Source organism: Cucurbita pepo, chromosome 11 (genome assembly GCF_057944985.1).
Source record: "Cucurbita pepo subsp. pepo isolate OVF chromosome 11, ASM5794498v1, whole genome shotgun sequence".
In the NCBI taxonomy this organism is placed as follows: Eukaryota; Viridiplantae; Streptophyta; class Magnoliopsida; order Cucurbitales; family Cucurbitaceae; genus Cucurbita; species Cucurbita pepo.
In genome coordinates this window covers 1,154,106-1,179,501 of record NC_141808.1, presented here as the reverse complement: position 1 = coordinate 1,179,501, position 25,396 = coordinate 1,154,106, and the positions used below count along the sequence as shown (strand labels likewise).

At 36.1% G+C, this 25,396-nt stretch overlaps 6 protein-coding genes across 7 annotated transcripts; 5 read left to right on the top strand and 1 right to left on the bottom strand.

The window, feature by feature from the left end:
• Positions 1-1,205: 1,205 nt before the first annotated feature.
• On the bottom strand, positions 1,206-2,324 carry LOC111805867 (dehydration-responsive element-binding protein 2D). The gene has a single exon (XM_023691134.2). The coding sequence runs from the start codon at positions 2,141-2,143 to the stop codon at positions 1,376-1,378; it is 768 nt and encodes a 255-aa protein (XP_023546902.2). The 5' UTR covers positions 2,144-2,324; the 3' UTR covers positions 1,206-1,375.
• A 1,383-nt stretch (positions 2,325-3,707) lies between these two features.
• LOC111804945 (thioredoxin H5) lies at positions 3,708-4,975 on the top strand. Its single transcript, XM_023689782.2, has 3 exons — positions 3,708-3,871; positions 4,356-4,478; positions 4,623-4,975. Exons 1-3 carry the CDS (start codon positions 3,785-3,787, stop codon positions 4,773-4,775), a joined length of 363 nt encoding a protein of 120 aa, XP_023545550.2. The 5' UTR covers positions 3,708-3,784; the 3' UTR covers positions 4,776-4,975.
• A 2,643-nt stretch (positions 4,976-7,618) lies between these two features.
• On the top strand, positions 7,619-9,014 carry LOC111806056 (thioredoxin H-type). The gene is made up of 4 exons (XM_023691404.2): positions 7,619-7,737; positions 8,221-8,343; positions 8,498-8,691; positions 8,792-9,014. Exons 1-3 carry the CDS (start codon positions 7,657-7,659, stop codon positions 8,651-8,653), a joined length of 360 nt encoding a protein of 119 aa, XP_023547172.1. The 5' UTR covers positions 7,619-7,656; the 3' UTR covers positions 8,654-8,691; positions 8,792-9,014.
• Positions 9,015-9,606: 592 nt separating this feature from the next.
• LOC147790071 (Pentatricopeptide repeat (PPR-like) superfamily protein) lies at positions 9,607-14,392 on the top strand. Of its 2 annotated transcripts, none has more exons than XM_087128437.1 (3): positions 9,607-12,528; positions 13,523-13,785; positions 14,251-14,392. In XM_087128437.1, exon 1 carries the CDS (start codon positions 9,706-9,708, stop codon positions 12,376-12,378), a length of 2,673 nt encoding a protein of 890 aa, XP_086984563.1. In that variant the 5' UTR covers positions 9,607-9,705; the 3' UTR covers positions 12,379-12,528; positions 13,523-13,785; positions 14,251-14,392. The 2 variants fall into 2 exon arrangements, with proteins under 2 accessions (XP_086984563.1, XP_086984562.1); XM_087128436.1 differs by having other exon boundaries at positions 9,607-12,547.
• On the top strand, positions 14,025-16,600 carry LOC111805241 (jacalin-related lectin 3). The gene is made up of 7 exons (XM_023690215.2): positions 14,025-14,163; positions 14,251-14,466; positions 14,596-15,066; positions 15,151-15,375; positions 15,469-15,840; positions 15,920-16,141; positions 16,217-16,600. The coding sequence occupies exons 1-7, from the start codon at positions 14,161-14,163 to the stop codon at positions 16,508-16,510; spliced, it is 1,803 nt and encodes a 600-aa protein (XP_023545983.2). The 5' UTR covers positions 14,025-14,160; the 3' UTR covers positions 16,511-16,600.
• Positions 16,601-20,119: 3,519 nt separating this feature from the next.
• LOC111805242 (cytokinin dehydrogenase 5) lies at positions 20,120-23,690 on the top strand. The gene is made up of 5 exons (XM_023690217.2): positions 20,120-20,893; positions 20,999-21,126; positions 21,205-21,486; positions 22,260-22,522; positions 23,137-23,690. The coding sequence occupies exons 1-5, from the start codon at positions 20,200-20,202 to the stop codon at positions 23,471-23,473; spliced, it is 1,704 nt and encodes a 567-aa protein (XP_023545985.2). The 5' UTR covers positions 20,120-20,199; the 3' UTR covers positions 23,474-23,690.
• Positions 23,691-25,396: the final 1,706 nt, after the last annotated feature.

Here is a 25,396-nt window from a genome sequence, read left to right as displayed (position 1 = left end):
TACTAATAGCTTAGCTATTACGATAACCGAGTCTTTCTTTTTAATATCTCTTTCGTTGCACCACATAAACCAGGTTCGAACCGAGTGGTTCATTGGGCTGAAAACAGAGAGATTAGACCATGATTCCAACAGGACACTCACACACTACGAATTAAACCCAACATAAGGACAGACTATGTTGTTCTTTGGGGGACCTGTCTTTATGCAGACCGTTATCCGTTCCATGACAACACCAGGTGGGACACATGGGGGAGGTTCTTGGATAGAAGTGCAGCTTATCAGCTTGGATTTGGACTGCTGCAGGGAATCATGAACTAAAATAGTATATGATGCATCGTCTACCGTTTTTGACTGGACTGGTTTAAACCTTTTGAACTGCCTTGTTTGATGATCATATTTCATGAAATTGAGCCACTTAAGGGGTCCATCCATTAAGTTCGGGAACAAAACATTATTTATAAGAGTTTGCTAGCAACCGTGTTTTAAAGTACGAAATATTTCTTTCAAGGATTTATTTAAAATTCGCACGGATAGTATCAGAGCCAGACACACAGATTGTAAAATCCCACATATGTCGTGCTGGCCCCAAAAAGTGGATCGTGCTGGCCCCAAAAAGTTTGGATTGTGAAATCTCATAGAAAACAAAGCAATTCTTACGGGGATAGAAAGTGAATAATTTAAAAAAAAAATAAAAATTAAAAAAGACAAATATCTACCGGAGCAATTCTCTCCGAGGATAGAAACTAGAAAATTTTTAAAAAGACAATATCTACTAGCGATAGACTTGTAATCGTAGCGATGGACTTAAACGATTAATGCGCACCATCAGGCGTTACGTTAAACGATTAACGCGCACCATCAGGTGTTACGTTAAACGATTAATGCGCACCATCAGGTGTTACGTTAAACGATTAATGCGCACCATCAGGTGTTACGTTAAACGATTCACTCGACAATGGGACAATGGATATCAACAATATTGGTAGAATCCGACCAAAAGTTCTGAACTGAAAACAGAATCAGATGGCAGAAACCCAGTTCCAGAAAAAGCATCAAAGCTTCTGTAGGGAAGCTCAAAACATTCCCCACTTGCAATTTGCTTTAAAAAACGCCACAAAACTGAGCTTCCATTTAGGGTTTATAGTAAGAGAACTTATAATATATATATATATACACAATTATACACCATTTCCAAGTATGTTGCAGAGATCAAAACACAATAATTTTATGTATTTACTTGCAGGCTATAATAGATTTCAATCCAAACGACCACAAACCAACGAAAATAAAAGACAGATCCAGAGGGGAAAAAAAAAAAAAAGCAAGTGTATAATACAATCCCAGTTATTACAAATTTAAGATTCTTCCATGGATATCAAGAACACCATTGGAGAGTATCCCATCCATTAGAATCCACAAAATCAGCAGCAAAAACGCCTTGACGATCTCGATCTTCCACGACAGGAAAATCCAAAGACATGGCTGCTTCAGCCCAAATTGAATCATCCAAGCTAATACTCATCGATCTCCAAAGCCCCCCAATCTCCTCCTCCTCCTCCTCCCCAAATCTCATCCTGCTGCTACTGTTGTCATGGGGAGCTGAGCTGATGGACCCGACATCTTCCACCGTGGCAGCCGCACTGTCGGAGGAAGAGGAAACAGAGACAGGAAGAAGCAGAGGGTGATTATGGTGCTGCAAATTGGGGGAAAGATGAGGGAGATTGAGTTTAGCTTCAGAGCCATAAAGACGCCGAGCGGCATTGTCATAAGCCATAGCGGCATCATGGGATGTGTCGAACGTGCCAAGCCAAAGACGAGCCCCGCGATTGGGCTCTCGAATTTCAGCAACCCATTTACCCCATGTCCTCTGGCGCACGCCTTTATAAGTGCAGGAAGCGTTTTCAGGGCCTCCTTTGCCTCTCATACAGCCCTTTCTAGAAGTGGCATGGGAAGCTGAAGGAGTCCTTTTAACTTGCTTGCTTGATTTCAACATGGATGAGGAGGAGATTGCAGGGGGGATGTGAATGGAAGGCGAGTATAAAAGAATTGGAGTTAGAGCGAGAAAGTGGGAGGAGGATGAAACGTGGCCGGCGGAGGGATGTGGATGATACTTGGCAAGAAGAATTGAATAAATCGTGTCCATGCGATGAGCTGCTCTTCTGGGTTTCTGTCTTACATACACATGGCCTCATTTTGGTCTCTACAACAAAACCTCCAGTTTCCCTCTCTTCTCTCTCTCTCTCTCTAGGGTTTTCTCTGTCACTGTATTTAGACTGTATCCAGAGACAGCGAACCATAGGAGCACATTCGCAGGATATGACCCATGACGAAGGGGTGAGGAGACAGAGACAGAGACAGAGACATCTTGATGTTTCATAAATTCAAAGCAACATTAATTAATTATTTATTTATTTAAAAAATAAAATAAACAAATGGGAATTTGAAAAATGGGGTTTTGATTTCAAGGGGGCTTTGGGAGGATAAAACCTGGGGAATGGAAGGAAGAAGGAAAGTGGAATTAAAACTTGTTCTGTTTGGTGGGCCCCACATGAATCTGGTGGGGCCATCTTCCTCGGTTTTCACGAAATGGATAAGGTGTACAATGTATTATCTCCATCGACTTTTCGGCTGTTATTTAAATTTAGTTTTGAGCTAAATTCATAATAAATTTTCAAAAATAACTTTTTAACTTTTAATATTAAAAAAAATTAAAACTACCCGGATAAAAATAATTAATATTTTATTGAATTTTTTTTTTTTAAAAAAAAATATACGAATTTTTAAAATTAGTGTTTATATTCTTATAGAAAATTAAATTATTATCGTTAATATACAAATAAAATTTTTTTATTTATTATTATTCCATTACTAACAATAAAAAAAATTAAATTTAAACAAAGATATTAATAAAATTTTTGAAAGATTATATATATATATATATATATATATATTAGTTTTTTGAAAATTTAAGGTTATTATTCGGACTAAATTTTGTAGACATGGGCCAAATAAAGTGGGTTCGGTGATGGACGGAGGCCCAAGTCTTGTTGGATCCATGGCCCAAAGTTTTGTTGGATCCATGGCCCAAAGTCCCTATTAAATAATATTATCTTCGATTCCTCGGGAGCGAGGAATTTCAAGAATAAAATATATTTTTCAACAACCTTCCTTCTTTTGTGGACGATCTTTTTCCTATTTCCCTTTTAAAAAATGTAATTAATATTTACTCGTTAATGGGCCGAATTCACACGTGCCATAAGCCCACATCAAAGCCCAGACAACGTTGTACCCATTTTTCACCGTTCATTCGTCTTTCATGGGCCGTAGCCCATAGGCAAGTTTATTTATTTATTCAATTAATTTAAAGTTTTAAAATTTTTTAATAATTAAAAAAATCGTTTATAACGATGGGTCCCACCGTAATTATGAAAAGAAATTAAAAGAGAGAAAATGACGAAAAACGTTGGAAGCTCTGCCATTTTAAAATCAAAATTAAATTAAATTATTTATTATTTTTATGTTTTTTTTTTATTATTATTTTAAATGCGTTTCAATTGGGGATAACGACAATATTAGATATAAATGCATTCACATTATTGCCATTTGCGCTCACTTTGGTAGAAGTCAACTCTTAAGGGTATTTCGGTAAAATGGAACAAATGAAAACTGGGGCCATTTTCCACTCTCTATATAAACCCTCCTGTTCCAATGCGTCTCTATTCATCGCTTCATTTTCAAATTCAGGGACGACTTCTGCAAGACACCGATTTTTTTGTTTGAACCAATGGCTGCAGAAGGACAAGTGATTGTGGTTCGTAAGGTTGAAGAATTCGATGCGCTTGTTAAGCAAGGAATCGAGGCTGGTAAACTGGTATGATTTTTGTTTTTTCGTTCTCTCCATTTCTACTCTCGAATTGATTGACTTTCGTATGTGATTTCGATTGAATTTTGGATTTGGCGCGTAGGTATATCGAAGCATTTTTCATGTCTTCGCAATTGCTGCTGCATTATTATTGTTATTGTTCTAGATTGTTCGATGATCTGGGAAGATCCGTGATTGATTCGTTAGGGTTTCTGATATTTACGTATGATTGTGCCTTGTTATCAGTCTAATTTCTTCAATTTTGACTGTTTATTTCGATTGTAGTGTTGAAATTGCTAATAGGACTTTTGATCGATTATGGAATGTTTTGAGTTTATATCAGATTTCACAATTTTACCCTTCAATTATTCTCTGTTTCTCGCTTCGTGTCCTTTTTATTAGAAGTCTTTGAACTTGATGATTTCATTCTGGTTTGACAGTAGTTTTGTGGTTAATTTTTTGTTCCTGATGTTTCTAAAATTCTTTTTATTAGATTGTGGTGGATTTTACTGCTTCCTGGTGCCCGCCATGCCGTTTCATTGCTCCAGTATTCGCAGAGATGGCTAAGGCGCACGTCAATATCGTTTTCCTGAAAGTGGACGTCGATGAGTTAAAAGTACAGTAATCTAAGCCCCTTCAACTCTTCCCAAACTATCATATCATACCCACTCTGTTGTTTGGGACAGTTAATGCAGTGGAATGGAACTGTTTCGTTTAGTTTATCTTTTCTTATCAAGCAATGGTTCCTATTTCTTTGCAGGAAATTGCTCAAAAGTTCGACGTTACGGCAATGCCGACCTTTGTTTTCCTGAAAGGAGGGGCGGAAGTTCACAGGATTGTGGGTGCTGACAAAGTGGAGCTGGGGAAGAAAGTATTGGAATTAGGAACACCAGCTGCCACTTCCTCTGCTTAGATGGTGAGCTTGATGGATCGTTCTGCTTCTTATTATTATGGTGTGATGATGATTCTGGTTTCGAGTTTGTTCTGCTTGTGGATTTGATGGCATTGTGTCGGAGATGTTTACTTGTGTTCTTTGCATGTCCGTAAAAAAACATATGTACAATAAGATTCAGTATATCTATGATGATGTATCTGCCGAAGCTTTTACTTCTATCCTCCTTTTTCTCTCAGCTTTGGAAAGTGTTCGTGTTGTTGAATCTCTCATATTTGTGCTTGGTTCTCCATGATGTGCTATGCTTTAATCAGGTTGAATAAGAACTGAAACTTTGGAGGATTTAGGGGTCATTTGGGTGAGGAAATGGGTTGAAGGAGGAAAAGAATAAACTGGGGTATGGATCTGCCTCCTCTTGTTTGGAAGAAAGTAGTTTTTAAAGTGGGACAATGGAATAATTTATTCGTAGGTATCTTTTATATCTATGACTATACATTATTGAGTATTCTCTCTTTTTTTTCTTCCCTTTTATATCTATGATCAAAATGCCCCAAATTACTAAGCTAGTCTAGGAATCTATAACCATGCAAACAATTCAATCTCGTTGCTAACAAATATTGTCTGTTTTGGCCGGTGTGTCGTCGTCAGTTTCATGATTTTAAAATGTGTCTACGACGGAGAGGTTTTCACACATGGGGAATTAGAGGACTTTGGATAACATAAACTGTCTTTTGAATGCATGTAAAAAAAGTTTTCCAAAGGCTATGAATTAATTCCCCATGGCCGAACACGAGCTTATAAAAGCCCCTCCCAATTCTCTCCTCAAAATCGTGAAACAAACACCCAGTTAAGAATTAGGACTTCTTAACCTATAAGTGTCACAAATATTCACTCTTGCAATTTTAGTCATTGGTTATTAACTACAAAAGATCAATTATGTCGGGGTCGGTCCACTATCTAACTTCATAAACTTAACCGTAGTAGAAAAACATTTACTTCCATTTGTTGACATTTTGAGCCATTTTTTAGTTATCAAAATAGGTTGATGTTCACATTGACCAATAATTTTATTTTTATCAATATTTGTGGACGACGATTAATCCATAATCAACGTTTATATTTGAGTCATTTTTACGCAACCACTATAAACTAAACCCAAATTATAAACTCCAAAACATAATAATTCTCGTAGGTCCAATTTATTAAATACTTTTTTTCTCTTCTTTTTCTCAAGAAACCAATTTCCTTATAGAATGCCAAAGAATTTTCGTGACGTAATAAAATAAGAAATATTTAGGTTTTTTACCCTACTTTTTTTTCTTTACTTAAAAATCTTTAAAAAAAATGCGAACATTTTATTCCTTTTAGTGCTACATCACTATTCATAGACTTTTTCATTTTTTATTTATTTATTATAAAGTCAGAGGTTCTTCAAATTTATTATGATTTATAAAGTATTCTTAATATATATATATATATTGAAATCTCATATTCACATGTAATATAATTATGCAAAAAAAAAAAAAAAAAAAAAAAAAAAAAAACTTGGGTCAAACTTCATAATTTAGTGGACGAGATTCTTTGTTCCCATTAGTTGTATTTTATTACACGTTAATGGGCCCAAATTTGCACCGGAGGGAAGCCCTATAGACTGAGAAAACGATGGGCCATAAGCCCATAGCGGAGAATCAAATTCCTTAACCTTTTAAAACCTTTATTATTACTAGTTTTTTAATGGTGTATGACGAGAAATTTACTATTTTGTCTCATAAATACCTCTAAATTTTTTTAAATTTTTTTTAAAAATATCTTAGTTTTTGGAGGTAAACCATTAATAAATTACTTCAAAAATATAGATTTGAAAATATCTTTCAATTTTTTTAAAAATTCATTAATACCCTTCAAATTTTTTAAAAAATTTTAAAATATCTTTACTGTATTTTATTTAAAAAATACTTACAATTTTAAAAATAATATTAACCCATTTACTTTTTTTTAAAATAGTTGTATTAAACTTTTTAATATTACTCATATTTACTTTTTTTTTAAGTTCAGGTTTAATAAAAAGTATAAAAGATATTTTTAAAACTTTTTTAAATTATGAGACAAAATATTTATGATTTTCCTTCGATAACAAGATATTTAATTTATGGATTTTTTTTAAGTTAACCTGAACGGTTGAAGTGAATTTTTATTAATTTAGTCTCACTAATTTAAAATTTTATTTTATTTGTATAAAATACATAATAATTCGTAATCATGAGAGAAAAACGTTTAGTTAACTCACGTAGTTATTATTTTCAATTTCTCTTTATTATATTTTTCCATGTGTAGCATGTGACATATAAATAATGTATAATGTATGGTTTAAACCTCTTTTAATTCGATTTTTAAAAAATATTTATTTTAATTTTGCATGACCTGTCATCACCCTCACCTAATAAATAAATGATTGAGAAAGTCTAAAACAAGATAAAATTAACGATTTTATTCCCATTATAGAAAAATAAAAAATTATGATTTAAATATAAATCAATGAAAAGAAGCAATATTAAGTCGATTTGATAATGTTTTTTTATTAATTATTTTTAATTTTTTAGAAGTAATTTTTTTTTAGAAGATGTTTATGTTTCTTGTTTTTCATTTGTTTCTAAAAAACATAAATAAGAGTAATATTTTTATTTATACAATGCATCGTAAATATTTTAAAATTTTATTTTCATGTAAAATTTCAGATGGCCATTTAGTAAAAAAAAAAAATAATAATAAAATAAAATAAAAGAGGAACCGGAGACAGTCCCACCCCTGGTTCTATAAATACCGGCCCATCGCCATCTCTGCATCGTTGCTGTTTTTGATACAGAGAACAATTTTTGCTGGTCTCCGATTTCTGTGTAAGCCAATGGCTCAAGAAGGAAATGTGATTGCCTGTCGTAGTACTTCTGAATGGAATGCTGTATTGTTGAAAGAATCTGGAAAACTGGTATAGTCTTTTGATTTTTCAGATTCTTCATTTCTACAATTTAATGGATTCCGATGGATTTTTCGATTTAGTGGATAGGTATGTGAAAAGCACTTTCACGTTTCTTGATTCCTTTTGCCTTTTCTTTTTCTATTCTTTTCCTGTTTGGAGATTGTTCAATGTTTTGGTAAAAGTCGCGATGGATTCGCCGGAATTTCTGATCTCTTAGGCTAATTATATATTCGATTTATCAATATTGAATGATCGTGTTGAAATTTACGATATCTAGGTTTTCTTTTTAACGTCTTAGTGGAATCGTTTGATTTGTATTCTTCAGGACTTCAATCCTTCACTGTTACACTTTTCCTTTTTCTTTAGTAAGACCTTGAACTTGATTGTGCTAATTTGCTTGACCACATTTGACTGATTCTGTATTACAGGCTATTGTTACAGTTTGTGTCAATTTTTTATGTTCCTAATGTTTCTTAAGTTTTGCTTTCATAGATTGTGGTGCATTTTACTGCTCCCTGGTGCGGGCCACGCCGTTTAATTGCTCCATATTTCTCACAATTGGCTAAGAATCATCCTAGTGTCATTTTCCTGGAAGTAGACGTCGATGAATTGAAAGTAAACATACTTGATCTCTCTTTGCTCTTTCCTATCCATCACATCATATTTCAACAGTTCTGTTTCTTGAAGATATTGTTGTATACTGTAGCATGCGCTAGAGCTCTTTTCTTTTTTACTTGATCCCAACAGTTGCTTCTGTTTCTCTCTGCAGCGTGTTGCTTTCAAGTGGGATATTGAGGCATTACCGACGTTTATTTTCCTGAAAAGAGGGCAAAAATCTCACAGGATTGTTGGTACTGATAGAGCGGCGCTATTGAGGAAAATAGAAGAGCTTAAAACTCCAGCAGCTGCTGCTTCTACTGCTTAGACAGTCAGCTTGGAGGATGTGTGTTCTTCTTATCCTCGGTATGGTGTAACAAGGATGATTCCGGCTTCGATTTTGATCTACTTTTGGATTTCATAACATTTTGTCTAAGATGTTCACTGTTTTTGTTTCTCCTTACAGAAATTGGATTATGTGCGCAACTCTCAAATATGATTATGGTGCTAATTGTATAGAAGCTGCTGGATTCAATGTGGAATAAATGGGTTAGGAATTTGTTGAACTCTGGAGTTGCATGATTTTCAAATTTAATCCCCAGCCTACTGTAAGAACTTGACTGACTGTCGTTGGATAACGGAATGATCATGGGTTTATAATCAAAAGATACTTTCTTCATTGGTATGAAGACTTTGTAAAAGTCCAAAGTAAAGTTAGGAGAGTTTATGCTCAAAATGTACAATATCATACCTAGAGAGTAGACAATATCATACCATTGTGGAGAGTAGTATTCATCTAAAATAGTATTAGAGTCATGCCCTAAAACTTAGTTGTGTCACTAAATTGGTAAATCTTCAAATGTCGAACAAAGGATCCCAAAAGAAAAGGAGTCAAGCCTCCTTCCTCTAAGGCATAGTAAAAACAAAGCTATGAGCACCGTCTGTATTCATCTAATCTTCAAGCATTAACCAACCATGATTTAAAAATCGATAATTACAACAAAATAATATCTAAATCGTCAAATTTTAATGGATGTAATTTAAAAAAAAAAAAAAAAAAAAAATCTTATATTTACTCTCTTAGTTAGCTTCTTATAGATTTTTCCAAATTTTCTTTATGAAATTGAAAAAATCATAAGTAATTGATTAAAATTTAAAGGCCACGACGAAAATGATATTTTAATAAAATAAAATTAAAAAAAAAAAAAAAAAAAAAGTGGAAACAGTATCCAGTAACCCCATCCACTAGAGCCTGTGGAGGAGGCGCCACGTCCACACCTGCGGCATCTTCTGATCTTCATTTGGTTATTTTAATTAACAAGTTGTGAGTGAGCCTATGAACTTTGGAAGGGTGTGAAGAACTCTACTCTCTGATTAACAATGGAGAAACTGGCGATTCCTTGCCAAACAAAGCCTCCAATTTCCGTCCCCGCTTCAATTATCAAAACCAAACCCCTTAAATTCTCCTCAAAACCAACTCAAACTACTATATTTTTCACCCAGAAATCCAGTTCGAAGTCCAATGACGACCATTTGAGTTACCTTTGCCGCCATGGCCTCCTCCGAGAAGCCATATCCGCCATTGATTCAATGTCCAGACATGGGTCTAAGTTAAGCACCAACATGTATATCAATTTGCTTCAAACTTGCATAGATGCGGATTCTATTGAAGTGGGTCGTGAGCTTCATGTTCGTCTCTGTTTAGTCGATCAGGTGAACCCATTTGTTGAGACGAAGCTAGTTAGCATGTATGCGAAATGTGGGTTTCTAAAAGATGCACGTAAGGTGTTTGATGAAATGCCGGAGAGAAATTTGTACACTTGGTCGGCAATGATAGGCGCATATTCAAGAGAGCAGAGATGGAAAGAAGTAGTTGACCTTTTCTTTTTGATGATGGGTGATGGAGTACTGCCTGATGCTTTTCTTTTCCCAAGAATACTGCAAGCTTGTGGGAATTGCGAGGATCTTGAAACTTTGAAGTTGATGCATTCTGTGGTTATTCGATGTGGGTTGAGTTGTTCTATGCGTGTAAGCAATTCTATTTTGACGGCATTGGTTAAATGTGGGAATTTGAGTTTGGCTAGGAAGTTCTTTGAGAACATGGACGAAAGAGATGAGGTCTCTTGGAATGCTATAATAGCTGGCTATTGTCGGAAGGGACATGGCGATGAAGCTAGGACGTTGCTCGACACGATGAACGATCAAGGATTCAACCCGGGTTTGGTTACTTGTAACATACTGATTGCTAGTTATAGCCAGTTGGGGAAATGTAATCTTGTTATAGAATTGAAGAAGAAGATGGAAAGTATGGGGATCACTCCTGATGTCTATACTTGGACTTCGATGATTTCGGGTTTTGCTCAAAGCAGCAGGATTAATCTGGCATTGGATTTCTTCAAGGAGATGATTCTAGCAGGGGTTGAACCAAATGCTGTAACTATTACGAGCGTGACGTCGGCGTGTGCTTCCTTAAAATCGCTGCAAAAAGGACTGGAAATACATTGTTTAGCAATTAAAATGGGGATTGCTCATCAGGTATTGGTTGGGAATTCACTTATTGATATGTATTCTAAATGTGGAAAATTGGAAGCTGCTCATCATGTCTTTGATACAATTTTAGAAAAAGATATTTATACGTGGAACTCGATGATTGGAGGATATTGTCAGGGTGGATACTGTGGTAAAGCATATGAACTTTTTATGAGATTAAGGGAATCAAATGTAATGCCTAATGTTGTGACATGGAATGTGATGATATCAGGGTGTATACACAATGGAGATGAGGATCAAGCTATGAACCTCTTTCAAATGATGGAAAATGATGAGGAGGTTAATCCGAACACGGCGTCCTGGAATTCTCTGATTGCGGGGTACCACCGGCTCGGTGAAAAGAACAAAGCTCTAGCAATATTTCGACAAATGCAGTCTCTTAATTTTAATCCTAATTCAGTAACTATCTTGAGTATCTTACCAGTTTGTGCAAATGTAATGGCAGAGAAGAAAATAAAGGAAATCCATGGCTGTGTGTTGCGTAGAAACCTGGAATCGGAGCTTCCTGTTGCGAACTCGCTTATAGACACGTATGCCAAGTCGGGGAACATTCAATATTCAAGAAACATCTTTGATGGCATGTCGTCGAAAGATATTATCACCTGGAATTCAATTATTGCAGGATATATTTTACATGGTTGCTCAGATGCTGCATTTCATTTGTTCGATCAGATGAAAAGGTTTGGAATTAGGCCGAACCGAGGTACACTGGCTAGTATTATTTATGCCTGTGGCATTGCTGGGATGGTCGACAGGGGACGACATGTTTTTTCTAGCATCACTGAAGAACATCAAATTCTGCCAACTTTAGATCATTATTCAGCTATGGTTGATCTTTATGGACGTTCTGGGAGGCTTACCGATGCAATCGAGTTCATCGAAAACATGCCTACAGAACCAGATGTCTCCATCTGGACCAGCCTACTGACTGCCTCGAGGTTTCATGGGAACTTACACTTGGCAGTACGAGCAGCCGAGCACCTACTTGAATTGGAGCCTGATAATCATGTGATTTACCGTTTATTAATACAGGCATATGCTTTATATGGGAAATCTGAACAAGCTTTAAAAGTGAGAAAGCTTGGAAGAGAGAGTGCAATGAAGAAATGTACAGCACAGTGCTGGGTTGAAGTCGGGAACAAAGTCTATTTTTTCGTCAATGGCGATCATTCCAAAGTCGACGTTCTAAATACTTGGATAAAAGGCATTGTAGGGAAAGTAAAGAAATTTAATAATCACCATCAGCTTTCTATCGACGACGAACCGAAGGAGGAAAAAATTGGCGGGTTCCACTGTGAAAAGTTTGCATTTGCTTTTGGCCTTATTGGGTCGTCTCACGAACCGAAAAGAATAAAAATCGTGAAAAACTTGAGAATATGTGGAGACTGTCATCAGATGGCCAAGTATGTCTCAGAGGCTCATGGATGTGAAATATATTTAAGTGACTCAAAATGCCTGCACCATTTCAAAAATGGCTGTTGTTCTTGTGGGGATTATTGGTAGCCTGAACATGATGTGTAAGCTGTTCTTAGAAGAGGGTAGTTGCTTGAAAAGATGATCTCAGGGAATGTGCAGTTGTGAAGATTGGTTAGACATATTCGTGTAGAATTTGGATTATGCTGAGAATCAATTGTTCATAACGCATTTTGACAGGTTTGCGATCTATTTATAGGTAACGAAATAAATTTGATCGGAACGTACGACGTTTCAAATATTTGTTTTATGGTACTCACTGTTTTATCTGTTTATTAGTATAATTCTTATAGCATTTCGACATTACATGCTTGTTTGGGTGCATAGTTTACTGTATAATGACATGACACATTTAGGTTGAAATGATCCTTGGTTTTTGATGAAGTTATGGAAAAAGCTTCTTGGTCGAACTAGTCTTTCATGAGTTGCGTTATTCCCATGTTGTGAGGGGTAGTCTGTGAGATTCCACATTGGTTGGAAAGGGGAACGAAACATTCCTTATAAGGGTGTGGAAGCCTCTCCCTAGTAGATGCGTTTTAAAATCGTGAGGCTGACGGCGGTACGTAATGGCCCAAAGCGGACAATATTTGCTATCAATGGGCTTGGGCTGTTACAAATGGTATCAAAGTCAGTCCTCGAGCGGTGTGCCAACGAGGATGTTGGGTCCTCAAGGGGGTGGATTGTGAGAATCCACGTTGGTTGGAGAGGGGAACGAAACATTCTTTATAAGGATGAGGAAACCTCTCCCTAGTAGACGTGTTTTGAAACCGTGAGGCTGACAGTGATACCTAACGGGCCAAAGAAGACAATATTTGTTGTCAGTGGGCTTGAGCTGTTACAAATGGTATAGAGCCAGTCACTGGGCGGTGCGCCAACGGGTGACGGTGATACATAACGGGTCAAAGCGGACAATATTTGCTAGTGGTGGGCCTGGGCCGTTACATAGTCACTTTCTAACTTCATGTCCAATTGGTATGGTTTTACCTCCTTAGCTTAGCTGTTCTTCACCGAGACTGATTTTTCGTCCATCTCGATTTTTATTCGTCTTTGGTTATAAGAAACCTTCGTACGGATGGCTGTTTACTGATAATTCAGCTATGTCCCTCTATGAGTGAACGTGCCATTATTGATTGTCAAGCTGCTTCATACTAACCGATTATCATTTTCTGCAAAGGCCATGATGGTTACCTGCATATCAAGAAAGCCTGTACATCTAAACTGGCTTAAAGGATGTAGGGTAATATGGGCACCTTCGGGCTCCCGAGGAGGAATTATGTAACAGCTCAAGCCCACCGCTAGCAGATATTGTCCTCTTTGGATTTTCCCTTCCGAGCTTCCCCTCAAGGTTTTTAAAGCACGTCTGCCAGAAAGAGGTTTCCACACTCTTCTAAAGAATGCTTCGTTCCGACGTGGGATCTCTTGGGAATTCATACCTACGTAAGTCACTTTTCAGTACAAAATGTTTAATTTCATACCGAAGTGACTCACGGAGATGAAAGAATAATAAGAATACCAAACATATTAGAATCTATTGCGAAACGTACAATTGTTTTTTAAGATTTCATTTTCTATTGTATGGAAGGATCAGATTCTTTTCTAGTAAATATTTCCCCTCCTTAGTGAAATTTGGAATCTATCTTCCCCATATCATTTGAAAAAGCTTTTGAAACCTTGATTCTCTTCTCTATCCCTTTTTGGCTCAAATAAATTCCTCACAGGCCGTGGCACACTGCAATTGTGCTACACAGACATCGGAGTTCAAGAAAATCATTGCTCTCTTTACTTGTCTTGTCTTTTGTTTCTGTAACAACAATGGTAGCTGCTATTCATTTGCTTTCTATTATTTGATTGCATACACTTTGTTTTCCACAACCAGTTAAAAGTTCGTTTTTTCCCGTGCAGAATTCTGATGGTTCTCGAAAAATCAAGCCGATCTCAGCTGGTCCTTTTGGAGGAACAGGTGGAAATTATTGGGACGATGGAGTTTTTTCGACCATCAGGCAGCTGGTAATTTGCCATGGAGCTGGTATCGACTCGATCAAGATTCAATATGATGTGAAGGGAAGTTCGATTTGGTCAGATAAACATGGAGGAAACGGTGGCACTAAAACAGACACGGTAACCCCATACTTTGTTGGATCATCGCTCGATAATTTCGAAACATCTTTGTGATGAAATTTAGTTTGATCGTTGATGAAGAATACAGGAGTACCTCTGTGTGTTATCTTTTCATTATTGGTTTTACAGGTGAAGCTCGATTTCCCGGACGAGTACTTGACTATGATCCGTGGACACTATGGTAGCTTTGTGTCGTTCGACAAAGTTTACGTTCGATCCCTGACTTTTATGAGCAACAAAAGGAAGTTCGGGCCGTATGGGGTCGAACTAGGAACGATTTTCTCGTTCCCAGCGACCGAGGGCAAGATTGTTGGGTTCCATGGCAGGAGTGGATTGTACCTGGATGCCATTGGAGTTTACCTAAAGCCTATGCCAATACAAACGCCATCTAAAGGAATGATTCAGTCACCGAATTACGTTGCTTGTAAGGCTGAAAGTGAAGGCTATTCAATTATACAAGGAAGTGTTGGCCAAAATTATGATATTGTTCTTGCTCTACGACAGAAGGATGAATTCAAAAAGCCTCTTCCAAATACTATCTCGAAACAAGTATCTAGTTCCTCGAGCTCGGAATCGAGTGACGACGAATCCACAGACAAGGTGAGACGAAACCTTTTTTCTGTTACGCTTTTATTTGTCTTGTTTCAAGTGAACTCAAATAACAGTTGGTGATGGTCATCTCAGAGGCTGGTGAAGAAGGGACCATCGAAAGTTGAAAATGCGGTACCGTGTGGACCGTGGGGTGGCTCGGGTGGAACTACATTTGATGATGGACATTACTCTGGTATTAGGGAAATTAATGTGTCGCGAAATGTCGGTATTGTTTATATAAAAGTTCTGTATGCTTGGGACGAGGAATCTATATGGGGAACCCGAGCAGGTGGAAAAGGAGGATTCAAACATGACAAGGTGAATGAATGTATTTCCTGTATAATTTCGTTTTAAGTTATTTACGTTCTCTGTCGTGTTTTTCTCGTAGTCGTGACAACGACCATTTTGCAGGTTGTTTTTGATTATCCCTATGAAATCTTGACTCATGTAACGGGACATTATGGGCCTGTAATGTACATGGGTCCTAATGTTATCAAGTCACTCACATTCTATACTACAAAAGCCAAGTACGGGCCGTTCGGGGAGGCGCTAGGAACCCCGTTTAGTACCAACGTCAAGGAGGGAAAGATTGTTGGATTTCATGGTAGGAAAGGCTTGTTCCTAGATGCTCTTGGCGTGCACTTAGTCGAAGGAAAGGTGACCCCGGCGTCTCGTCCTCCCTCCAGTGAAATCGTTCCTGCTGCACGACCACCAGTTCTTGGAAATGAGCTTGTCCCTTGGACTAAGAAAGTGGCACCTTCAAAAGGAGGAGCACTTGAAGAGGTACTCTCTAACTCTCTGCTAACCATTTAGATGTTTCTTAGTCATGAAAGAGCTTATAGACGAGTTATTTGTTTCATAGATTACTCGTGGTGTCGTAAAAGAACCGGCACCCTGTGGACCGGGACCGTGGGGCGGGGACGGGGGTAAACCATGGGATGATGGGGTATTCTCTGGCATTAAACAGATATACTTAACAAGGTCTCTCGAAGCGTTTTGTTCGATTCAAATCGAATATGATCGAAACAAACAATCAGTTTGGTCAGTCAAGCATGGAGGAAACAGTGGAACAAGCATACATCGGGTACTACCAAGTACTTTTCAACAGCTTCTTTTACATCCACAATGAACCAAACATGTTTTCTGGCTGTATTTGCAGGTAAAATTGGATTATCCACACGAAGTACTGACTTGTATATCGGGATATTACGGTTACGTCGGTAAAGGCGAGCGACAACAAGTTATAAAGTCGCTTACTTTTTACACAAGTAGGGGGAAGTTCGGTCCGTTCGGGGAGGAGATAGGGAACTTTTTCACGTCGACGACGACGGAGGGCAAAGTGGTTGGGTTCCATGGAAGAAGCAGCTTGTATTTAGATGCCATTGGAGTTCATATGCAACACTGGCTAGGAGGCCAAAGGGTATCCAAATCGTCTATGTTCAAACTGTTCTGATATGAAAATGTGAGAGAAGTAATAAAGTTGGGAGGGAAAATAATGTTTGACCTAATCTAATCAATAACGTTTATCATATTATTCCCTGCATATTTCATAACGTTTATCATATCATGATATTTCATATTTCAGTTCTTTTTGTTTAAAATTATATTTAACGGATTATTTGATTGATAAGCGCCAACAATGCTGAATTTTGTAAAGCTAGAGGTTCTTCTAGAATTCTTGTCACTCCAGAATTAACTTCATCAAAACTAGTTCAATGAATCGGTTTAAACATCAAACCTAAAGAAGGTTTGAAAAAAAAAAATAATACAAAAAAGTATCAAGAAAACATAATTAAGTAAATCTACCAACTACAACTCCCAATAAAAATGAGTAAATACAAATCGAAAAAATTAAGGTGTCTTCTAATCACTTTCCAAAGTCAGTCACTCCATGTCGGTCACTCCATTATTTTCTTGATTTAATATGTTAATGTTATAAAGATTTTTGTTCTTGTAATTGGTCATTCGTGTACATTCAAAGGGTCAGTAGTTGTATTTATATCATTAATTTTAATGATTAGTTCTGTTTGATAATTATTTAAGTTCTATTTGATAACCATTAAAACGTCAATTTATAAACACTCAAGTGATCTCTTTCATACTCACGTATTAAAGGTTAAAAAAAATAGTTTTTTATTTTTAAAATTTAGTTAAGAATTCAAATATTTCTCGGACAAGTGCAATATTTAAATTAAAAAAATTAGAAAGAAACAAGGTTAAATTTCAAAAACAACTAAAATACTACTACATTAATTTTTTTAAAAATCAAATAAATTATTAAATTCTACTATAGTAATATTTTATTTATTCTGACTTCAGACATCAATATTTAAAATATTAATATATATCAATATTATTATTATTATTATTATTATTTTGTTATTAAATGAAAGAATATATGGAAAAATAAAAAGAAAAGAAAAAGCTGAGCACAGAATCTAATTAACCTAATTACTCTTCCAAACATTAAAATTCTGATTAATTAAAAAAAAAAAAAAAAGCTGAATCATTGGTCAGAAAAAGAAATTAAAGGATAATGAAAACAAATGAGGAGTGAGCTGTAAAAACCAAAAATTAAATTCCAAATATTAATTATTATTAATTTTCTTTTTTTAATCTGTTTAGAGAGAGAAAAAAAAAAGTGAAGAATCTGACGTGTATAATCAAAACAAAGAGAGCCCATGGATTCTGTGTCCCTTTTCAGTTATAAGCCTTAAGCTTTTTTTTATTTTTATTTTTATTTTTATTTTTAAAGTTTAGAGAGAGAAATTAACTTTTAGGTTAAAAAAACTGTTTTTTTTAATGTGTTTTTTTTCCTTTTAACCTTTAACTAAAATAGAAAAAAGATTTGATCTTTGAGAAAATAAAACCCCCCTTTTTCCTTTCCTTCTCTAAAGATTGGAAGAGAGAGAAAAGGGTAATTCTGTCTTTTCATTTGAATACTCGAGGACATATTTATTTAATAATTAATTATACAATTTTAAAATAGAATATATTTCTTTGCGAACTATTTAATATTTAACATATTTGTCATATGAAATTAAAATATATTTCATGGTCATTTATTTAATTCATATAATGTGACCAAATATCCTTCTAATTCCTAGTCCTTTTCATACTATATGATAGCTACAAAAAAAATATGATATTTTTCCTAATATTTCAACACCATAATATTATAATACTAATGTATAGTTGGTTAACTAACGAGGTTGACTGGTCAAATGTTAGTAAATTTAAAAATAATTATAAATAATTACAAAATTTAAATTGGTTTAATTAAATAAGCAAAATAAATATTAAATCATTTTATAGGACTAATTCAATGTAAAATCTATAAAATAAATATTTAATAGGTTTTAAATGTTAAATAAATTTTTAATAATTGGAAACATTGCACTCATTTATTGGCCAATCATTTTCTTTACGGACATTATAGGCCCCCTCGAATACAGACCAGTACTTTATTTATTATTATTTAATAAAAAACTTTATTCTTATTATTATTTCAATATTATTATATGTATTCGCCTAACCCTATTATTAATCATATAAATAATTCGCGTTAAAATATTATTTAAATTTTTATGTATCACTCCGACTTAATTTTAATTTTTCTAAATTTAATTATTATATTGAATTAGTGAAATAAAATAATAATTTCATGCTAAAAATATTTTGGTTGATTTTTCAAATATACCCACTTGAGAATGGGATTTAACTGTTATTTTTTTAATTAAATTAATAATAACAAATTATCTGTAATCTAAGGCTTAGATACTATATATATATATATATATTTGTTTTTTCCAAGTGGATTAGGGGAGGGTGTAGAGTAGGGGTCGAGGAGAATATTGTTTATGGACTTTTATGCCCCTGGTTATTTGGAATTTACAAAAATGGGCGGGATGGAAAACTGGAAGCACGTGTGGAGATGTGATTGGGTGTGGGAGATGGTTGCAGAGAGTTGTGAACACATTTGATTATAGCCCATGCTCGTGACCCGAGGCAGATCCTCCGTATCCACGAATGGGGCCCGGCGCGGGCCCCCCCTTTCATCTAGCCCTTTACACAGTCTCCTCGACTTCACACGTGCCTACCTCATCCTTGCACGTGAAATGCCACGTGCCAATTCTTGAGAGTTTGGCCTAATTGAATTTACCAAATTTTAGAGAAAAAAAAAAATGGAGATATCTTAATATTTTTTGTATTTATTGGACTCGAAATAAAACTTAGCTTGTTGTTTATTTATATTTCATCTAATATTAAATAAATTAATGGTTAAATTTTAATAACTATATATATATGGATTTGTACCTTTTCTTGTTGTTTATTTATATTAAATATTTTTATTTAAAGAATAACATTTATTTTCCACAAAAATTTCTGACATTATAAAGTTTAAATTAAATGTCTTTTTCACCTAATTATTTAAATTATCATTTGAAAATAAATTATATTATTTAGATGAGAGAAAAATTAAATAAAAAACTTAATTTTATGAACCATTTTACTTAACTCACTCCTTTTCACTCTCAATTTTCAATTCTTTATAGTTGAAAAATAAATGATATTTGTGGACGAAAAAATTAACAAAAATAAAATTTTATTTCTTAAATAAGAAAAAAGTATTACAAAAATATAAATGAAAAAGCAAAGAAAAAAAAAAGCTGCATATATATATATATATATATATATATATATATATATATATATAATAATTAAAAAAAAGTCCGACACGTGCAAAGCTACCCAAGTTTTACTAAAAAGTCGAAATTAGTAGAGAGAGAAACTGAGGTATGTGTGTGTATGTATATATACACACACACACATATACATATATATATTTATTTATATTTTAGTTAAAGTTTTTCTTTTCTGTTTGTCTTCTGGGAAAATCTTTGCGTTCCCCAAGAAAAAGAAGGAAAATAATAATAATTAATAATAATTACATAAGTAAAAAAAATAAAAATAATAAAAAAAAAAATGCTTAGGTGCATGATTTTGCGTACAGAAAATCTTAAAAGAGCCAATATATATCCTTAGTCTTACGTTACACTTCAACACAAACAGACTTCTATTTTTTCTCTGCAATAAAAGATTTTTTTTTTTTTTTTTTAATTTTTTATCTGTTCCCATCCCATGCAACACTGCCACCACCGCCGTCCGATCACCGCCGCCGCCGCCAACTTCAAATTATTCATTAATGATTCAACAATGATGACTACTAAGCTTCTCTTAGCCTTTGCTTTCTGTCGTTTGATAGCCACCGTAGGACTCCACATGGGTCCGACGGCGGAGCTTCCCCGCCTCGGAATCGACGGCCTACTTTCCGTCGACCCCTCCGACGTCCAAATCGCTTCTGTCGATTTCGGCCTCATGACGCGGAATCCTCCTCTCGCTGTCTTACACCCAGCCTCCGCTGATGACGTGGCCAGATTAATCCGGGCAGCGGCGGCGGAGGAGGAAGGGGAGTATGGTGGGTTTACGGTGTCAGCGAGAGGGCATGGACATTCGATAAATGGGCAAACGCAGACAGGGAATGGGGTGGTGATTGAAATGAACGGCGGTGGAAGACGGCACCGACGCGGCGGCGATAGGAGTGCTCCGCCGCAACCTGTGGTGGCGGAGAAAGAGAAATTTGTGGATGTATGGGGCGGTGAGCTGTGGATTGACGTGCTGAAATCGACTTTGGGGTATGGGTTGGCGCCGAGATCGTGGACGGATTATTTGTATTTATCCGTCGGCGGGACACTCTCCAACGGCGGAATCAGCGGCCAAGCCTTCAACCACGGCCCTCAGATCAGCAATGTCCATGAACTCGACGTCGTGACAGGTCCATTTTTTTCTCCTCCAATTAAAACCACAAAAATGCATGAATTTCACGATAAATTATTCAATTAATTACAAAAAAAATTAAATTAAATTAAATTTGTAACAGGAAACGGGGAGATAATCAAATGTTCAAACGAAGAAAATCCAGATCTTTTCCACGCAGTTCTTGGTGGATTAGGACAATTTGGGATCATAACACGAGCAAGAATCCTGCTCGAACCCGCGCCCCAAAGGGTACTAAAAAGCAATTAAGCTATTTTCCTGTCCTTTCCATGCAAATAAATATTAAATTAAATTAAATAAAAAATACAGGTCCGGTGGATTCGAGTTCTATATTCAAATTTTGAAGCATTTACTAAGGATCAAGAATGGCTAATATCGTTACATGCAAAGCCAGAGAATGAGAAATTTGACTACGTGGAAGGCTTTGTGATCGTTGATGAAGCTCTAATCAACAACTGGAGATCATCCTTCTTCTCACCGGCTAATCCGGTTAAAATCTCCTCCTTTAACAACAAGCCAGATGGAGGAGTTTTATACTGCTTGGAGATCACAAAAAACTACCATGAAACCGCATCTCCCACCGTTGATCAGGTAAACCCATACACTAATAATTATCATTGATCATTAATCATCGTCTTCAATCATTGCCTTCGTCTTCTTTACCCGAAAACACATACTATACAGACAAGATAATAGCGAACATTTTTGTAAAGAACGGATTTTTAAATTCTCATCCAACGGTTAAGAACTGTTTGCCATATTGTAGTGATTTGATCGAATAATTTTTTATCGGGATGTTTTGGAACCCAATTTTTGTTTGTTTGTTTGTCGGATAGCTGAATTTATGAACATTCCAGGGCATCAAAGTAATAATTTTTATGCCATTTTGCAAGCTGTATTTGGGTTTTGTCCTGATTTTCAAATGGGGTTGTTTTTTTTCCACTCCTTAAAATTGGATTTTTTCTCAAATGATTCAGAGAGTTTTAAGGAAGTGGGCCAACGTTGTTGTTTGTTGCTTGTGTGTGTCTGGTTTTCTTTTATTTATTCAATAAATATAATTAGTTTTGGATATAATTAAAATTATTAAGGCTTGTGTGAATCAAATTATTGTTTTTAAGGAATTTATTTTTCCTTAATCCAACATTAAATAATAATACAAAATCTACGGTCTTCAACTACCAAATTATTCTCTCTTTTTTTAAAAAAAAAAATTAAATTCTTTTAATTTTAAGATTGATTGGAATCAAACTTATCCTCTGACAAAAAAGTGGCACCTGCTTTGCAAGCAAAACCTGTTTATTTATTTATTTATAATTTATAATTTTGAAATTCAAAACTGACTCAAAACGACGGCGTTTAAGCAGGAAGTTGAGGCGTTATTGAAGGAGCTGGATTACATACCCGAGTCGGTTTTCACAACGGACTTGGCTTACGTGGACTTTCTTGACCGGGTTCATAAGGCCGAGTTGAAACTCCGGTCAAAAGGCTTATGGGATGTTCCACATCCATGGCTCAACCTCTTCGTCCCCAAGTCAAGAATCGCCGATTTTGACCGAGGAATTTTCAAGGGCATTTTGGGAAATAACACCAGTGGGCCCATCCTCATCTACCCCATGAACAAGCACAAGTTAGTTCTTATTAACTTTTTTTTTTTATATATATTTAAAATAAATTAAAATAAAATAGCAATCACTTTCTGCATGCAACATGCAAAAAAATTATTAATTATTATTTAATATAAGGAAAGGTCCATACCGACCCGTCTAATGTAACCCGTATGGTTTGAGTTGGGTTAAGTTCAAATAAACGTTATGGATATGTTTAGTTGATAGATTAGTCTAAAATTAAATTCGGTTGAATCGAATCGATTTAAATTTATTAATTTATTATTAATTTTAAAAAATATTAAGATTTGAAAAAAATTCCGGATAAGACATGAGAGGAAGGCCTAGCCAGCTTGGATTGATAAATACATGGGAGGGTCTAGTTTTGAATGGACAAATCGGACGGTGGAGATTGTCCAAGGGAGAAGATTCTGGTGTCAGGAGATCTTCTCCGTTGGACCTACGGACGGGGATCATGTCTCTGTCCAGTTGACGTATTCCGTTTGCAGTGTTTTAATGGACATTTTGGCTGCACATCTAACGACCCCCACACTTGGGGTCCCATTGATTGGCTCAAAAACTATCAATTCTATACCCCATCCCTTCTCTTACAGTTGTTTCCCTTTTCCCTGTGTAGGTGGGACCCCAGGAGCTCCGCGGTGGTCCCGGAGGATGACGTGTTCTACCTAGTGGCCTTGCTCCGGTCGGCGTTGGACAACGGTGAGCCAACGCAGTCGTTGGAGTATTTAAGCGACCAGAATCATCAGATTTTGGCATTCTGCGCTAAGGAAGGGATCAAAGTGAAACAGTACCTGCCTCACTACACGACGGAGCGGGAATGGGCGGAGCATTTCGGCGATAAGTGGCCGGAGTTTCAGCAGAGGAAGATGAAGTTTGATCCACGTCATATTCTCGCCACCGGCCAGAGGATATTTCCGCCCTTTACGACGGTGAACACGGCGGTTTCCCGGTAGACAGATAGTGTAATGGATGAGGAAAGGAATATGTTTGTTGTATATAGTGAAGAGGGCTCGTTTTTCAGGAGGTCATAATTGGTTGCGGAGAAGAACAAATGGACGGTGGATCAAAACATTCAAAATGCTGCACGAATGTACTTCTCCGACACTCCTACTCGGTTCATGTGTTAGGAATCACGACTCTCCACAATGGTATGATATTGTTAACAATGGAGATAGTATTTCTCACTTATAAACTCATGATCTTCCACTAAATTAACCAACGTTAGACTCACTCCCAACAATCTTCAGTCCTCAACATCATGTTCATCGATTCACCGCCAACTTTGAAAAATGCATTAATGAAACACCATAAATCTAGATTTACACGAGAGTTTATAATTATCTAAGAATAAAATCAAACCCCACTTGAAATATCTTAGAATTTTTGTCGATACTCGATTCTTCTTAACGTGACATTAGTTGTTGAGTTTAACTTTAATGATGTTTGAGTTTAGATATGAACCAAGACATCTCAATCATGCAATATGAACTTCAAAACCTCCGTGGAAAAAAATGTTAAATCTAGAGGTCTTATTATTCAATAAAGTTGTTAGATCGAATTTCTCGACTTAATTCGAGGGTTTTAGCATTTGTGAACTAGGGATTTGCATATTGAAAGTGTTTACGATTTGGGTACCGTGTCGGTATCTAAATCATACGTCGTTTTCGCGCTGACCCCAATAATATCTCATGAAAGATTAGAACAAGAGGCAACAGCTGTTGGAAAGTATATGGGAAGGCAAGTTGTTCTTGAGAAGATAAGCAGAACAGTAGCCATTTTGCGAGAACAAAGAGATGAGTATAAGCAATTGACTAGTTGCACCTCTGGCAAGCCTGCTACAGCTACTCATTGCTGGCAACCAATTTGACAGCCTTCATGAAAATAATGTTTTGTCAGAATGCATGGTTAAAATAGTTATGGTTGAGAAAGAATAGACGTGAAAGTAACGAGACAACGACGAGTATGAGTGACCTACCGTGCTAATAAGTGAGCACTACGTGCGCCCACAAGTATCTGTGTGTCCAAGTTTTTGGCACGTGATGGACATGGACACACCTTACTAATAGACCTGAAAGTAACGAGACGACTACAAGTATGAGTGACTTACTGTGCTAATAAGTGACCAATATGTGCCCCCACAAGTATCGGTGTGTCCAAGTTTTTGGCACGTGACTGACATGGACATACGTTGACCAAATTGAAGTGTACGTGCTTTTAGCTTGTTACTATAAGAAGTTCTCATCAGTTGATGAATGGTGCTTTCATAATTCCAATTTGAATATAGTTCAACTAGTTAGAGGCATGTCTGTGATTAAAAGGTTAGAAATTCAAATCTTCTTATTCCGACTTTTAGAGCAATCAAAAAGCTCAGATGAAATCTAAAAGTTAAAACGTGACTGTAAGCTCTTGGGGTTCCATTACAGCACTTTAGAATGTCATTGTCGAGCACGGTGTTACAACTCAAGTTCACCGCTAGTAGATATTGTCTGCTTTAGCTCGTTACGTATTGCTGTCAACTTCATAGTTTTAAAATGTGTCTGTAGTTCCCCTCTCCAACTTATATAGGATCTCACAATCCACCCCCTTGAGAGCCTAGCGTCCTCGCTGGCACACTGCTGGTGTCTGGCTCTAATACTATATTATAAACTACGACTTTCCACAATGGTATGATATTGTCTACTGACAATTACAAATGGTATCAAGTCTAGTCACCAGACGGTGCAAGCCACGTCGGAGTAGGGTTAGTCATCAAATGTTGCTAGACACTATTGGAGTAGGGTTAGACCCTCTTCACAGTAGACGCGTTTTAAAAACCTTGAGGGGAAGCTCAAAAGGGAAAGTCTAAAAAAGACAGTGTCTGCTAGCGGTGGGTTTGA

Excerpts from the sequence above, each read along its gene's own strand:
- LOC147790071 (XM_087128437.1), top strand. The coding sequence starts at position 9,706 with ATGGAGAAACTGGCGATTCCTTGCCAAACAAAGCCTCCAATTTCCGTC.
- LOC111804945 (XM_023689782.2), top strand. The coding sequence starts at position 3,785 with ATGGCTGCAGAAGGACAAGTGATTGTGGTTCGTAAGGTTGAAGAATTC. Across the intron at positions 3,872-4,355 it reads GAATCGAGGCTGGTAAACTG|ATTGTGGTGGATTTTACTGC; the intron begins GTATGATTTTTG and ends TCTTTTTATTAG. Across the intron at positions 4,479-4,622 it reads TGGACGTCGATGAGTTAAAA|GAAATTGCTCAAAAGTTCGA; the intron begins GTACAGTAATCT and ends ATTTCTTTGCAG.
- LOC111806056 (XM_023691404.2), top strand. The coding sequence starts at position 7,657 with ATGGCTCAAGAAGGAAATGTGATTGCCTGTCGTAGTACTTCTGAATGG. Across the intron at positions 7,738-8,220 it reads TGAAAGAATCTGGAAAACTG|ATTGTGGTGCATTTTACTGC; the intron begins GTATAGTCTTTT and ends TTGCTTTCATAG. Across the intron at positions 8,344-8,497 it reads TAGACGTCGATGAATTGAAA|CGTGTTGCTTTCAAGTGGGA; the intron begins GTAAACATACTT and ends TTCTCTCTGCAG.
- LOC111805867 (XM_023691134.2), bottom strand. The coding sequence starts at position 2,143 with ATGGACACGATTTATTCAATTCTTCTTGCCAAGTATCATCCACATCCC.
- LOC111805241 (XM_023690215.2), top strand. Across the intron at positions 15,067-15,150 it reads ACGACGAATCCACAGACAAG|AGGCTGGTGAAGAAGGGACC; the intron begins GTGAGACGAAAC and ends TGGTCATCTCAG. Across the intron at positions 16,142-16,216 it reads GTGGAACAAGCATACATCGG|GTAAAATTGGATTATCCACA; the intron begins GTACTACCAAGT and ends CTGTATTTGCAG.
- LOC111805242 (XM_023690217.2), top strand. The coding sequence starts at position 20,200 with ATGCAACACTGCCACCACCGCCGTCCGATCACCGCCGCCGCCGCCAAC. Across the intron at positions 21,127-21,204 it reads TCGAACCCGCGCCCCAAAGG|GTCCGGTGGATTCGAGTTCT; the intron begins GTACTAAAAAGC and ends TAAAAAATACAG. Across the intron at positions 21,487-22,259 it reads CATCTCCCACCGTTGATCAG|GAAGTTGAGGCGTTATTGAA; the intron begins GTAAACCCATAC and ends GCGTTTAAGCAG.